This window comes from Leucoraja erinacea, chromosome 19 (genome assembly GCF_028641065.1).
Source record: "Leucoraja erinacea ecotype New England chromosome 19, Leri_hhj_1, whole genome shotgun sequence".
In the NCBI taxonomy this organism is placed as follows: Eukaryota; Metazoa; Chordata; class Chondrichthyes; order Rajiformes; family Rajidae; genus Leucoraja; species Leucoraja erinaceus.
This window is the reverse complement of record NC_073395.1, coordinates 23698486-23715240: the sequence shown is the minus strand read 5'-3', so window position 1 is coordinate 23715240 and position 16755 is coordinate 23698486. Positions and strand designations below refer to the sequence as shown.

General features: G+C 42.3%; 1 protein-coding gene across 1 annotated transcript in view; it reads left to right on the top strand.

Annotated features, from left to right (window-relative positions):
- The first annotated feature begins 8922 nt into the window (after positions 1–8922).
- The window catches only part of LOC129706390 (ubiquitin carboxyl-terminal hydrolase 15-like), a 90502-nt gene continuing 82669 nt past the window's right edge, over positions 8923–16755 (top strand). Inside the window, 1 exon segment of the mRNA XM_055650669.1 lies at positions 8923–9136. Within this exon segment, the coding sequence (XP_055506644.1) occupies positions 9048–9136 (89 nt within the window). The 5' untranslated portion in view covers positions 8923–9047.

The following is a 16755-nucleotide window of genomic DNA, read 5'->3' as shown; positions in this document are numbered from 1 at the left end:
CACGCAGAGAGTGGTGAATCTCTGGAACTCTCTGCCACAGAGGGTAGTTGAGGCCAGTTCATTGGCTATATTTAAGAGGGAGTTAGATGTGGCCCTTGTGGCTAAGGGGATCAGGGGGTAGGGAGAGAAGGCAGGTACGGAATACTGAGTTGGATGATCAGCCATGATCATATTGAATGGCGGTGCAGGCTCGAAGGGCCGAATGGCCTACTCCTGCCCTAATTTCTATGTCTATGTTTCTAACCAGTGATGACAGATGACAGAGGAGCAAGGCCGATAGGAGAATTATCCTGGGTCTTACCTTCCACTACCTCAATGTCAGCAGCGGGAGGCAAGAAGGTGGGCAGGCAAGAAGAGGAACGTCGGTACCCTGAACCGGGCGCCGCTCCATAAGACCTAGTGTGCGAACCAGACTTTGGAAATGGCACCAAATCTGGCGCCTCAATAAGAATTTCACTGTGTTTTGTACACGTGTACAAAATCAAGAGAGGAATAGATATGGTTAATGCAGAGTCTCCTGCCCATGTGTAGGGGAAATCGAGAACCAGAGGACATAGATTTAAGATGAGAGGGTAAAGATTTAATATGAACCAGATAGGAATTTTTTTTTTTTTTTAACACAAAGGATGGTAGGTGTCAGGGCCAGCCTTAGGAGGTGCGGGGCCCAATTGGGAACAATTACGGTGTGCCCGAGGTTCCCAGCTAAGGTCTGTAGATTCATAGAAATATAATTAAAGTCTATTATAGACTTTATATCTCTATGGTAGAATGGAAAGTAATCAAAATGTGCGCTTAAAAAGTGCATGCACTTAATGGACCAAACAGATCTAAACTACATGTAATATAAAATTGCATACATGTAAGACTACAAGTAACAAACAAAATGTGCAGATCACTTCTGAAAACTACATAGTTACAATACCACTTGTTTTAGTGACTGAAATGAAAAAAATAATTATATTGATCCTGGAAAACCAATAACCATTGGTCAGAAAACCAGTCCAGGCATTAAATTATGGGCTTCAGTCCCTTCCTACCCTTTGGGCTTCTACCCCATCCTAACTTAGTTGTGTGTGTTAGTTGTCTGTGCGTGATGTGTGTGTGTTAGTTGTCTGTGCATTATGTGTGTGTGGGAGGGAAGGAGAGAAGGGAAGGTAGGAGAGAAGCAGAGAAGGGAGGGTGGGAGGGTGGGAGAGAAGGAGAAGGGAGGGAGGGGAGGGAGAGAAGGGAGGAGGGAAGGAGGAGGGAGAGGAGGGAGGGAGGGAGGGAGGGTGGGAGGGAGGGAGGGAGGGAGGGAAAGAAGGACGGGAGGTAGAGAAAGGAGGAAGGTAAGGAGAGAAAAAAGGGATGGAGCGAATGAGAGAAGTGATAAGAGAGAGGAAGGAGGGAGGGAAGGAGAGAAGGGAGGGAGAGGGCCGGCGGCGGGAGCGGATGCCGGGGTTCGGGCGGACGGGTGTGAGCTGAGGCCGATCTTTGTAAACGTTGCTCCAACCCCCGGCCCGGCCCGGCCCTCCGTGTATTGTTCACCGCGTCTCCCCGGGGAGAGGGGTGGATTCGGGGCTGTGTGCGTGAAGCACGGCGACTGGAGGGGTGGGAGCACTGCCCCGGGACCGTGAGGAAACGACCCACCTCCCCCTCTCCCCCTTCTCAATTCCCTCTCACACCCCCCTCACTGTCTACCTCTTTCTTCCACCCCTATATTCTCTCTCCGCCCCTCTCTCCCCCTTCCACACGGGGTAGATCTACCTGAACCAAGAGTAGATTACTCTGGTGCGGGGCCCCCTTACTCGCGGGGCCCAATTGGGAGCAATCGGTCCTATCGGCCTAAGGCCAGCCCTGGTAGGTGTATGGAAAGAGGAGCCGCAGGAGGTAGTTAAGGCAGGTACTATCGCAATGTATAAGAGTCATTTAGGATCTAAATTATCATTTAGGTACATGGATAGGATAGGTTTAGAGTGATATGGACCAAATGCAGGTAGGTGGCACTAGTGTAGATAGGACATGTTGGTCGGCGTGAGCAAGTTGGGCTGAAAGACCTATTTCTACGCTGTATTACTCTATTTGACGATAAAGGAATATTGAACAATTTTTTGAAACAAGTCCAACGTATTCCTACGGATTTAACTGTAGACCCAGAAGCATTTTGTTGCTCCCCTTTGAAGCTACAAGGTTGCATCCATAAATACACTTTGGAAGTTGGGAGAGAAAACTAGACACACTAGTCCAAGAGGAACTTCACCAGCAATCCATGAATGCTTGTAAAGCATTATTTTGGCTTGTAATCAGAAGTCCTTGAGTTGCCTTCTAGTACATGATTAAACTGGAAACGCAAGCAAAGACATGACCAAATATTTAGTGAAACACAAAGGTTGCTGTGCAAATATTAGGAAATGGAATGAGCATAAAAATGTGATAAGTAAATAAGTGTGATAAGACGATTGAGATCAATTAGGTTGGGAGGAAGTGGAAATTTATCGTTCAATTGAAACACAACTGCTTTTCGTTCAGAGCTGCAGTACCACTTCAATACTTTTGGTGGCACAGCTGAGCAGAAGATGCCATTAGCACCATAAGTGACCCAAGAACCTTCAAATGCTTCAGTCAGTGCATTCCTGTTCAAGTGTAATTATTGTTATAATGTAGGAGCAATGTGCTGACCAATTTATGCACAGCAATCAAAGACAGCGCTGTTTTAGCGTGGTTGAGGAATAATTATTGGCCAGACTGTCATAGACAACTATCAGTGTGTAATAGTTTATATCCATCCTTCTGATAGGGACCTTCTTTCCCCTCCACCTTGTCCTCTTACACCCATATCCCTCCTTCTGCAGGCTTGAACCAAAACATCACCCATTCTATTTCTCCAGAGATGCTGCCTGACCCACTGAGTTAATCCAGCATTTTGGATTTATCTTCAGTATGAATCAGTATCTACAATTCCTTGTTTCTATCTATCACTTGCCAGTCCTTGCTCCACTCCACCTCACGCGAAACAGTTAATGCCCTCATTGATTGTCCTATTCACTTTGGAACTGCATTAGCTCTTCGGATTGTTCCTGATGACCTTTTCCACTGCTTCTCCGATAAATTGTAAGGCTTGTAGCGATCATTTTATTACTGCAATGGCATTGCTTTAACAATATTTTTCTTCCTCAATTTGTTATATTCCCATTGCTTCTTCAATAAATTGAAAGGCTTCTGGCGATTATTGTTAAGATGGTGTTTAACAATGTTTTTCTTTCTGAACTTATATTTCTGGTTGCTGTAAACCTCTATTCCACAATTCTCCTTCATGCGATTCAATCGATTTCAGCAGATCAGCCTCTTCCACCTCCTCCTCATCTAATCTGATGATCTTCCATCCAAGATTAAGTTCTAAAGTTATTTAAAGTTGCTTACACATTTGATACATGCTTTTTGCAACATAACATTTGTACATGTCCACAAAACACCATCCCATGAATCAGCAATATTTTTGATTACACTTGAGGGTATTGTGGCCACACCAAGTATTGATTACTAACCTCAATGGTACTATTGCCCTTTGATCCATGGTCATGATGGATGGTCATATTGAGTGCTAAACATTCTTAACATTTTCTGCTAAGTCATGGTTGATAGGAACACCTCATGACAGCATCCACATCACGTGCTATTTTGGTCAAGATATTTTAGGATAACATGGCTTCTAAGCATAAACTATTTCCATCTATTTAGTTTAGTTTAGAAATACAGCATGGAAAATATGGCAGTACAGTGGCGCGGTTGCTGTTGCCTTACAGTGGCAGAGACCTAGGTACAATCCTGACTACGGATGGTGTGGTCGAGTGGTGGTGGCCATAGAGTGTGGCAGTGGTGGCAGTGGTGTCAAGTGGTGGCACATAGAGTGTTCGTTTTTCACCTCTTTTTTTAATTTTTAGTTTGTTAATAGTTTTGGTTTGGAGCCCTTTGAGTCTTTTTATATGGGGGATGGGGGGGGGGAGAAGGAGGAAACCGTTTTTTCCAGTCCCCACATGGGCAAGGATACGTCCTTCCTCCTAGCTGCATCTTCACGGCCTACCACCTGGATTGGCGCAGCCTTTCCAGCCGGAGACCGCCCAGAGCTTTGAGCTGCAGCTTCTGCGGCAGCGCAGCACTGAGGTACCATCGCGGAGCAGGCGATGCCTTACCCGGGTCGTCGCGTGGAGCTCCGGAGTGCTGTGACTGCCGACTTCAACATTGTGGAGCTGTGGGGTCTGCAGAACATCCAGCCGCGGCAGCGCTGACTTTAAACACCGCGGAGCCTGGGATCTTTCGCCGAGATAGCCAGTGTTGGAACTCCGACCAGCGCGGCCTGTGGACTTCGGAAGCCGCGGTCTCCGGTAGCAAGCGGCCGTTTCGGAACTCCAAGCCACTGGAGAGTGTTCTTCCGATGCTGGAGTTCCAACTTTCCGGCGAGAGGGTCTGAAACATCGGGCCACCTTAGCGGCGACTGCAGAGGCCTCAATAGGCCCCGACCACGGGTGGAACATAGAGGAAGTGGACTGAACTTTGCTGCCTTCCCTCACAGTGGGAAACATTGTGAGGGGATGTTTTTATGTTTAATGTTAAATTCTTTAATGTTGTGTTTATTTTATTGGTGTGCTGCAATGGCAACTCAAATTCACTACACCAATTGGTGTATGTGACAATAAATGTCCTTTGTCATTTGATGCTACCTGTACAGAGTTTGTACTTTCTCCCTGTCACCACATGGGTTTTCTCCAGTTTCCTCACATATTCCAAAGATGTGTAAGTTAATTGGCTTCTGCAAATTGTTGCTCATGTGCAGCATAGAACTAGTGTATGGATGATCGCTGGTCGGCGTGGACTCGGTGGGCTAAAGGGCCTGTTTTCACGCTTTATTTCTTAACGAAACAGTAATAGTACAAGAACAGGCCCTTTGGCCCACAATGTCTGTGCCAAACATGATGCCAAGATAAACTAATCTCGCTTCCTCAACATGATCCCTTTCCCTCCATATCCATGTGCTGATCCAAAAGCCTCTTAATAGCCACTATGGTCTCTGCCTCCACAACTCCCAGCAATGCATTCTTGGCACACACCTCTGTGTGTAAAACACCTGCCCCACACATCTCCTTTAATTTTCTACCTTATTTTAGTTGAATTCATTAATGTCAGGTGTATTGAGGTACAGTGAAAAGCATTTTGTTGTGTGCTATCCAGTCAGTGAAAAAATTAAACATGATTACAATCAAGCCGTCCACAGTGTAAAGATACACAATAAAGGGAATAATGTTTAGTGCAAGATAAAGTCCAATGAAAGATAGTTTGAATTTCTCCAATAAAGTAGGTGGAAGGTTAAGATGTCGCAATTATACTTTATTGTCACATGTGTGTACAGTGAAGTGCTTTGTTTTGCATACAACCAATAAAATCATACAGGAGACTTCACCTAGGCAATACACACATGTTTTGGCACTGACAAAATTACAAAACAAAATTACACTCGCAGCTTAAAACTATGCCTATCTTTGACATTTCCACTCTGGGAAAAGGGTTCTGCCTACCCGATCTTACCTCAAAACAAAAAGTATCAAAAAGGCAGATTCTGAAAAGATGTCCATACATGCAAGTTCTTAAGGACTGCCCTGAACTTGTTTAGGACGAAAGGACACAAAGAGTTTAGTTCCGTTTATTATTATCACGTATACCAAGGTACCGTGAAAAGCTTTTTGTTGTGTGAAAATAGTGAAAATACTATACATACACGACTGCAGTCAACTGTACTGATGCAGGATAACGATAGTAAGATAAACTCTAATAGAGTCCGATGAAATATGGTTTGACGGTCTCCAATGCAGAAGATGGGCGGTCAGGACCTCTGTCTCTCACTTTACCCTAAGCTTTGCCCTCTAGTCTTTGATATTTCCACCCTGGGGAAAAAAGGGTTCTGTCTACACTATCTTATAGGTATGTTACAAAACTTACCTTCAGCGGCGCTGTAATTCTGCCACTGGCCGTGTGCTCGATTTTGCCGTGTTTGAGGGGGGGGGCGTTAAAACGGGGTTTTTTCCCGACCTGGTCCTGAATTATATTTGTTGGAGTGCAAGATGTTGCTAAAGAATCATTCCTACGGTCGTTCTGTGTGGTTTTTTTTAAAATACACCCAACCAGTTAATCGCTGGAATGATTTTCAAAGCAGCTTCTGAAGCCGTCAATGCTGACAACTGGGACGGATTTTATGGAGGACCAGGTAAAAGAAAGTAGTTTATTTTTATGTATAAAGGTGTTTCTTAAGATGTATTTAATTCACATTTTAAGTTGCGAAACGGTGATTTTTTCCCCCCCGAAGAACCGGCAGTGTATTTGCTGCAGATATGGGGGTATAAATTCACCGCACCCTCAACGTTCTAAATGGCCGTTCCAGAAAATGTCGCAAGCTGATTTAAATTTTTACAGGTATTAAATTAAATTCCTTCCATGGGCCTATAAAAACCCATGACAAGAGATTAAAAATCGTTATATTCTGAATTCTTGATTTATTTGGACACTTAGGCTATTTAAAAAGCTAAATCTATTCTTAAAATTTTCAATGATGACAAGACAGACTTTGGTGGACGGGGCCCCCCCCTTTGATGGGCTCTTTGTCTGCATATCTCAAACCTAACATCACGAACCTGGTTAAAGAAAGTAGTTTATTGACTGTCAGGTAAGGGCTGTTGTAAATCTGGTTTTTTCCATCTGAGGCAGCTGGCAAGAAATAAAGCCGATTTTGTCAAGGAAGCACTTTGAGACGGTAATCCATGCCTTTGTTACCACGGCTGATTACTGCAATGCCCCCTCCATCGCCCGTCCCAGACAGAATGCAGCGGTTAGTCTCTTGACAGGCACACGAAAGCATGATCATGTATTTTGCTGCAGATTCAGTATATGGGGGTAAAATTATTTTAACTTTTACCCTAAGCTTGCCCTCAACGTTCTAAATGGTCCCGTCTCTCAGGTCAGAAATCAGCTGCTCCTGATTGAGCAAAAGACTAAGCGAAGCTCAAGGGGACCGTGCCTTTGCTGTGTCGGCTCCGAGATTGTGGAATGAATTGCCTCTGCACGTTAAAACAGGCCCCTTCTCTAGCTGTTTTTAAACATTGAAACATCCTATTCCATTTGTAGACCAGTGAGGTAATTGTTTATTAACCATATTTGCTTGGTTTTGCTGCAACTCGAGTTTTATGTTTTTTAATTTATTGTTTGGATTTTTGTATGTAATTTATGCGCCTCGTGTTAGTTGTATGTTCTGTTGTTCTGCCTGTTTTATGATGTCTTGCTTGTTTTCTTTTTTCTGTACAGCACTTTGGTCAGCTTTGGTTGTTTTTAAGGTGCTTAACAAATAAAGTTATTATTATTATTATTATTAAGAAATGGATAGATGTTTAGATCTAGTAATTGAATTTTGTAATTAGCTACAGTTGGGTAACTAACTAATTATATGCTTCAATTTCAAGTCATCTAGGTAAGATTGTTTCATATTTGTTTCAGAATGCTTCAATCTATAATAACTGAAAATTTCTTTCAGTTATCTTAAATGTTAAGAAAGTTATCGGCCTTTAAATGTTCTCGATCACAGCTTTTGTGTTAAGTCAATGAAAAAGCAATAGGGAGGTTTCACGGCAGTCGGGTCACGACCCATGACCCGTACTGTTGCTACGCTACACCAAATGGATTACACGCGATGTACTGCAGGTAGGCACTTACCATTGTTTCCAGCGTAGTGGGCCCGTTAAAACCCGCTGAAATTGTCAATTTTTGCGCTGTAAATAATTATGGAAATTGGGATAAGCATGAGAGACATTTAGCATACTTCAGAATTCCAAAAGCGAGGAGAAATGACGGTAGATAGAAACGAGAGCTGAAGGGGACAACCGCCAGAGTGCTTGGCGAACATTGGCCGTTTGCTCACTGCATTTCATCAAGTAAGGCATTATTTCTTGATTCCTTTGGCATCTAAAAAGTTTCAGAAGTGATAAATCTGGCTGTAATTTTTTTTTAATCGCCCATGGTTCTCGAGGGTTTTTACGTACAAAATGAAAACGCATCTGAAGAAAAATTTACAGCCAGATCACTTGAGAATTTTTAGATACCAAAGGAATCAAGAACACAAATAATGCCTTACTTGATGAAATGCAGTGAGCAAACGCGATAATTCCCAATATTTTCAATGTTTACCAAGCACTTTAGCTGCTGTAGTCCCTTCAGTTCTCGCTTCCCTTTACCTTCATTTCGCTTCACGTTTGGAATTCTGAAGTTGGGTACGTCTCTCACACTTACCCCAACTCCCACAATTTTTTTCAGCGCAAAAATTCAACATTTTGGTGTTTTTTAACAGGTAGGAAAGTACTCGTTTCTTGCATTAATAACATATGCCGGAAGTGACGGATGTCTTCCAGTTGGATTTAGCGGCTCTGTGCGTCGAGCCGTCTGACCCAGTGACCTTCCGTGCAACCCCCCTATAGGGAACAAGATGCCAATTTCCGAGTATGAAAATTGCCATAACTTTTTTAATACTGAAGATATGAAAGTGAATTAGGTGTCAATTAAACTTCTTTTTATGCTTTATCTGATGGGATAAATTTAAGACTTGATTTTTAAAATCTCAAAATTTTGTAACATTGCTATATCTTACCTCAAACAAAACGTTCAAAAAGGCAGATCCTTAAATTAAAGCTGTCCATAAATGCAAGTATTTCAGGACTGCTCTGAGCTTGCTAAGGACGAATGGGCACAAAGTGCTGATAACTCAGCGGGTCAGGCAGCATCTGTGGAGAACATGGACAGGCGACGTTTCGGGTCGGGACCTTTCTTCAGACTAATTCAGGTGCATTTGAGGACAGGGTGGAAGTTCACTGGGAGGAGCGCGGGTCCTCCGGCGGGTCTGAGCCGCGGGTCCTCCGGCGGGTCTGAGCCGCGGGTCCTCCAGCGGGTCCCAGGTATTCTCTTGCCTCGGTGCGGCGGCGGCTCGTCGGCACGAATGACGCGGGCTCCCGGCATGCCCCGGCCGGTTGCTGCCCAACATGGCGGAGGGCGGAGCGGCCGAGCTAGAGACGCAGCGCACTGACACGGCGGCGCTGATGAAAACCCCGCTCAAGAAGGGTGACACCTGGTGAGGACGGCGCTGGGGGGGCGGGGGTTGTCGGGCCGTATAGGCCGGAGCGCGGCGCTTTACAGGGGCTCGGCCCAGCGGTCAGTCAGCACTGGGGCGGCCCTGGATGGCGGGCGGACAGAAGGACGGGCGGGGCTCCCTCTCATCGCAGCCGCCAGATCCCCACGGGGGGGTCCACACCCGGGGAACACTGGTCCCCTCGACGGGCTGCAGGGAACTGCCCTCGGCGCCACTTGTTTCCCATGGCTTCTCATGTTGTCTGATTAAAAACCTTCCGCCCCAGAGGCTGGCGGTGGTTGAACAACCCTGGTTCTCGAGAAACGGATTGGAGGGAGAGGAGATAAGAGGCTGTACAAATGCTGGAATCTTGAGCCAAACACAAAGTGCTGGTGGATCCATTTTCAGCGGGCTAGGCAGCATCGGTGCAGGGAAATGGACAGGTCTGATCTGTCTTCAGACACACTGGTTAAGAGTTTTATTGTCATGTTCCGAAACTGAACAATGACGTTCTTATTTGCTGCAGCACAAGAGATATGGGGGGATGGGATTGGGGGGGGGAATCTGGAAAGATCATGTGATTTGGAAAAAGCTCATGTCATTGGAGCAGAATTAGGCCATTCGGCCCATCAAGTCTACTCCGCCATTCAATCATGGCTGATCTATCTCTTCCTCCCAACCCCATTTTCCTACCTTCTCTCCATAACTGCTGACACCCGTGCCAATTAGGGGAGGTGGGGCCAGGTGAACAACCAGTGTTGGTTGTTCAATTCCATCATTACATACATCGCCTGTTCCTTTCCTTACCTGGTGAATACACTTGACATAACCTCCCACCACAAATAGAGACGTAGAAAAAAAGGTACAGGAGTTGACCATTCGGCCCTTTGAGCTAGCACCACCAGTACCCGTTCCTGCATTTTCCCCATATCCCTTGATTCTGTTAGCCCTGAGAGCTAAATCTAACCCTTTCTTGAAAATATCCAGTGAATTGGTCTCCACTGCCTTCTGTTGTAGAGAATTCCACAGTTCATAATTCTGGGTGAAAAGGTTTTTCCTCATCTCAGTTCTAAATGGCCTATCCCTTATTCTTAAACTGTGACCCCTGGTTCTGGACTCCCCCAACATGGGGAACATGTTAGTTTAATGAAAAACCATTGTCGTAATGTCAGAAGCAAATTGGACACAGAAAGGCTTGTCATCATATGTAGCCTTTGCTTGGTGAAGATTGTTTAATTGTCATATATACTGACAACAGAACAATTAAAGTCTTACTGCAACAGAGTAACAGGCCCATAAACACAATGCAAACAACTGAATAAATAATCAAGAATAATCAATATTATTAATTGTAATACTAGTGGGGGGTGGGGAGGGGGGAATGAAATCTTTAGTGCAATCAAAGACCCAGTCCATAGAAGTTAATAGTTGCTGAGGTTAGTGTAGTGTGGAGTTCAAAAGCTGTTAATAGTTGCTGAGAAGAAGCTGTTCTTGAACCTGGTATCCAGTTTCAAGGGCTCTTGTACCTCTTCCTGATAGTAGAAGCAATATGAGAATGTGACCCCACAGGGTGGAGTAGGTGTTTGATATTGGCTACCTTTTAGAGGCAATGCCTCCTATAGATGATCTCTTCGATGGTGGGGAAATCAATACTTGTGATGGACCAGGCAGCATCTACCACTCTCTGGTTGATGCAAGAACTAGCAAGGATAGTGCCAGAACTCTCTCTATTGCATGTTTGCCTGGGATTCTTTTAACCTCCACCGAAAAGAAAGACAAATAGGAATTCCTGTTAAGGCTTTGAAAGCTGCTGATTGTTCTGAGACATGGGGAACAAACTAACCCATGCATGCATACATTTTCACATTGAACACAGGATGACCTGACACTCTCGAACGTATTAAACATAGTTTTATTGGAGTTTGGGCAATCATCTCTCTCTTCTCTATTTTCAATGGGGAGATTTAAAGGTATAGTTAAATATTTTAACAATATTATCAAAGTAACCGAAATGCCGCAGTTACAATTTATATTGTCAATTGAAAACCAGCAAATTGAAATGTAAGCAGCAAATTCCTTTAATGCCCTCAATGTTCTAAAGTGTTTTGCAGAATTTGAATTTTGTTCCTGATTTGAGATTTCAATGAGAGAATTGGAATCTGTTTCAACATTATGTGCAAATTTGATTCGCCCATCATAACATTTATTGCAACACCACCCAGTGGATTTTAGTTTTAGAGATACAGCATGGAAACAGGATCTTTGGCCCACTGGGTTCACACCAACCATCGATCACCCGTTCACACTAGTCCTATGTTGTCCAACTTGTTGGAAAAAAAATCTTAAATCCAAGCAAAGGGAAAACATAACGCTGAGGATTGAGGTTGAAAGCATTGCCAAAGAGATGCATTGGAAGTTTTTTTTTTAAAGGAGCTCGTGAGATCTGGGAGTGTGATCATTGTGGGGGAAATGCTGTTAATATTGAATAAAAAGTGAAACAAATAGCAAGCCAGTGTTAAAAGAGGATACGAGAAGTCAATGAAAATCAGAAAACTGCAGATGTTGGATATCTGAAATAAAAGCACCAAATGCTGGAAATGTAGGGAGCATCTGTGGAAAGAATTAATGTTTCTTCACCCATGTGGACTCTTGTACTTCCCACAGCCGCTGAATGTTTTCATCTTATGAGTGAACTTGGCTGGTGCCATTGGCACAGTGGGAGTAATGGAGCATTTTGGAAAGTGGGATGGCAGCTGTGAAGTTTTGACAAAGTTGTAATTTGTAAGAAGCTGATGTGAAAAGTTGGCAGGAAAGTATTGCAGAATCTTGGCCTTTATGGGGAGTAAATCTTTCCATCTCATCCCCATTCTCCTGCCTTCTCCCCATAACCCATTTCACCCTTACTAATCAAGAACTTCATGCCTTCCTGCAGCAGGATTTGTATGACATCTGAGGATGGTGAATAACAGTTTGTCAAATTTATGCTTCAATAAGAGATATTATTACTATCCTGTGCCAATAATTACCATTGTCAAATTCTCACTATCAACTTCCCAAAGGTACCACCATTAGCCAGTAACAGGATCAGCCATAAATTGTGAGTGGGTTAGAGCTCAAAATCTTTACAAGTGACTCCCCTATAAATAACCCACCTTCAACAAGTATCATTCAATACTGTGGATGAATATACCAAGAACAAAACTCAAAAACTCTGTCTCGCACAAAGCAACCCAATTGATTTGCACCCTTTCACTGCCCTTCTCTCTACTCCCTTCACCACTAATGCAGTACGTGTGAAATAGCGTTCACCAACTTGACAGGGCTCCTTTGGCTGTACCCCACACACCAGTGACCTGTATCACTTAGAAAAATGTAGTAGGCATGTGGAGTTGCCACTGCTAAGTCATATATACATCTGGAAATGTGTCACCATTCCATTGCTATGTGAAAAAGTTGGATATTTTTACCTGAAAACTTTTTTTAAATGTTTTTCATGGCCATTTCGATCCCATGCATCCATAGTTGTATTCTACCATTACAAGCTGAATTTTCTGTTCCATTTCACTTTATCTTGTTGCAAGCTAACAACAGGCAATTCTATTCAGAGCGTGGCACTGCTCTTTTGTTCAGGCATTACCAGTGCAATATGGTTTGAGCTCTCTTGTGCTTCCAATCCAAGGTTGTCTTGAAATCCAGCAATTAATGATTAACGAATACAGAAATTTGTGCTCAAAAGAGCAAATGTTGACAGCATTCATGCCACTAACACGTAATCTATACAGTTTAGCATAAAATTATGGCACAAGCACAAATCTATAACCCAAATCAGTGGCGTGAATGCCCCATGTCACTAATTTTTGCCTGTCTGATTTGTTATCGGTAATTCTTGCGATTTTTTAACATGTTCGGATTGTATAAATAAACGGCATAAGAGAAATATGTGTATCATATGTGTACTGTTGAGACTAGTTTCATAAGACATAGTTGTAGTAATTGCCTAAGTGATGGTCAAGATTGGCCAGTAGCACTCAGTGCTGTTGGTGATCATAGGTACTATGCTCCCTTCCCAGCCTCTAGTACAAAATGTTGTTTGACATTTGAGTGTATGAAACATTTTTGGAGATACCCTCCTTTGAGTAAGAAGTTAAATTGATGCTCTGGTCTAGTTAAAGGTATCATGACAAGTATGAAGGAAAACTAGGAATCAACATTTCTTGTTCAATGTTGACAAGGGTTAAATGGTCATTTGTTCAATTTGAGGAATTTTGTGGCATACTTTCCTTTAATAATCACTGTAGTTCACATTAATTAGTTGAGATGTAAAATTTCTAGGAGTTTGTAGATGCAGCAGATGTCAAGTTGTCGAGTGTGACAGTTGTTCTTAGTAATCTTATGTTTTCATCCTAATAGCTTTGTTATTTGAATTTCTTAAACGATTATGGTTATCTACAATAACGTCATTAAACATTGAATTAAAAGTAGTGACCTCATTGTGAAACACGTGCCTATCGAGTGGAGTATTTGGGTGAAGGATTAGTTTCAATTAAAAAGTAGTGAAAAATTGTGTATAGTGAATATCTTGCACTTTATATAACCAGAAATTCTCATTGCACAAAGTGAAGGGATATAAACTAAGTGGTGTGCACATTTAAGAGAAGGGAACTACATCAGTCAGCCAAAATTCTTTTTTAAATTTATCTTCACTGATTTTGTTGTATCCTGTTTATGACGCGTTATATTTGCTTTTAGAGGGGGCTCTGGCAATATTAGAATCCAGAAACTGCTGATGCTGTATATCTGAAATGAAAAAACATAAAATGCTGGAAACCCTCAGGCCTGGTTTGCTGAGTGTTTGCAGCATGCTCTGTTTTGTTTTATTCCAGCATTATTGGCATGGCTATGCATTGATGTTTGACCTTCAGATAGACGTGTGACTGGAAGTAGTAGTGTTTGTATTTGTTATTTGAGAAGATGATATAAGAAAGTATTGACAATCAGTAGTGATATTCAAGTTGCTCCAATCCTTAATAGTGACATTGAGGACTTAAACTGCGCTGTCTTCATGGTGTTCGCAACAATACATTTTTTAACAATATGTGTTAATCTTGGGCATTGCAAATAAAGCCAGTGCACCGTGCTATTAATAACAGTACACTTGATAGAGAAGAGTTGGGCAGCCAACAAAGTTATCTTATTGTTAACAGTACCTTAATTGGTGATGGTGTAGAACTTTATTTGGAATCTGTTTCACCATGATCCCTTAAGACTAACTTTTAGAGAGGATATTTTTTTCTGTGGTTGCAGCTCAATTTTAAGAACTGTTGTAGTACATGGCCACATCTCGAACAAAGCAATAGGGAAATAAGGGAAAACAAATGGATGTTACATCATTTGTAGTGTAGAGTGGAAATTGACTCAAGATTGAGTAAAGAAAACAAGATTATTAAGTGTTTGGACACGCTAGAGGCAGGAAATATGTTCCTGATGTTGGGGGAGTCTAGAACCAGGGGCCACAGTTTAAGAATGAGGGGTAAATCATTTAGAACAGAGATGAGGAAAAACGTTCGCTGGATGCTTTCAAGAGAGAGCTAGACAGAGCTCTTAAAGATAGCAGAGTCAGGGGATGCAAGGAAAAGGCAGGAACGGGGTACTGATTGTGGATGATCAGCCACGATCACATTGAATGGCGGTGCTGGCTCAAGTGGCCGAATGGTCTACTCCTGCACCTATTGTCTATTACCCCATTAGCCAAGCTGTGTTTGTTACAAAGTGCTGTATATTCCTTAATATTTCATAATGAAAAGGAGCTAGATTGGGTTGTTTGTATTTTCTGCAAAATGAGGATCGAGGCTATCATGACATTATATATTGATTGATTTATTGATTACTGTGCTATTGATTGTGAGTCCCTTCAATCAAAGTATGTCGCGGTTACATTGGAGGATTTTAACAGGTATTGCAGTCAAGTTTGTTGATTAATCATGGGCACTTTATTGCAGTTCTTTTCCCTTTTCTCTCCACATTTTCGATCTCCAACACAGAAATGGCATAACAGGAAGTTAATCTGTTTGCAGGCCTTTTCCAGTAATACACCACTGCCAGCTTTTACTTTTCTCCCATGTTTGTGCTTAATAATTGGATTCTGCTGGGTGCCTTCCTGAAGTGATGTTGCTGAGATGGGTAGGATTTAGTTTATAGGTTAGGTGTGTCGTGCAGGACGGTATTACTTTGGTTTAAAATCATTTTCAAGTGAATGGGCTAATTTACTTTTTAAAGTGACTCTATATGGGCTATCTCATTTTTTAGAAAGGTAAATCATACAGCAACTTTCCAGTAACTGCATATTGGCAGCTAATTATAGATTTCAAGAGGTTGCTTTCTGAGTTGAGATGCTACTCCAGAATATTTGGAATTACTTTGGTAACTCCAAAAGACTTTGATTTGAAATTATCGCAATAGCATTAAGTACCCATTATTTGGAGGATTAGATATCAAAAAAATTACTGCATCCATTCAAGTGTACTTGTAGAGATGGAATTATGAATATATATCCAATGGATTTGAGAATTACGTTTTACAGGCACAGAATTTCATTTCTTAAGATTTTAATTACTAGGAAATTCATTTTCTCAATTATAATTGTCTTGGAACCTCATCGATCCTTCTCCCACTATATGGTTTGATATTGAATTGCTCGTCTAAATTTCATTTCCTAGTTTAGCTCTCCACATGCTGAGTAAGAATTATTTAAAGTAAGAAGTACGTGTTTGCTGTTCTGTTCTCCCTGTTAGACACTTGCACTAGTTTTGCTATTTTTAACCACTGCACTCTTTTGCAAGAAGGATGTAGTCTGAGCAAGTATAGATATGAACATACGTCTCTTTTTACCATTGAATAATTGGCCAGAGAATCAAGACTGCCTACTTTGAGGATTATGATTGATTTGGATTTATTTCCATTTATGTTTTAGTGGTGAATGTTTCTTTTAGTCCGTTGAAGTATCTTGTATAAACTGTCAGATCTCCTTCTGCTAGATTAATAAATAGGATGAGCATTTGATTAATTTTAGTCACTGTTGAGCTATGTCCTCTGCCTCCCATCACAACATCATCTGTTCCAAAGTAATGTCAACACTGTTGAAATTTTGTTTCATGTTTTGACCGTGGTGAGGCACCTCTTGATATTGTTCCTACGTTTACTCTTACCTAGTTTAAATCTAAAATGAAAGTAGGAGATGCTAGATTTTCTACTTTCAGTTTCATTTACTTGTATGGTCTGATTTCAATAATCGAGTTCGGTATTCCGACTGCACATGCCCAGGTCATAGGTCACTCGCTGCTGTGTTTTATCAGACCTTCATTTCATCCGTATTTTCCAGCTTTGATTCTTCTAGGTAAGAAAATACTGCTTTCAAACTATGAATTAGTTGTATTGTTCCTTTGTATAAAGCTACGATTATTATTTGTTTGCTTTATGCTTCGGTGAGTGAGTGAGATTGTACTGCTGCGTAGGTGCAGACCTGCGTTTCGTTCATGGCTGGGGTCGGGCCCGGGTCTCCCATGCTGCGGGCACAGTTGAGTTGCTGCTGGGCCGTCCCAGCCTGTGGTGGCCCTTGGCTGGCG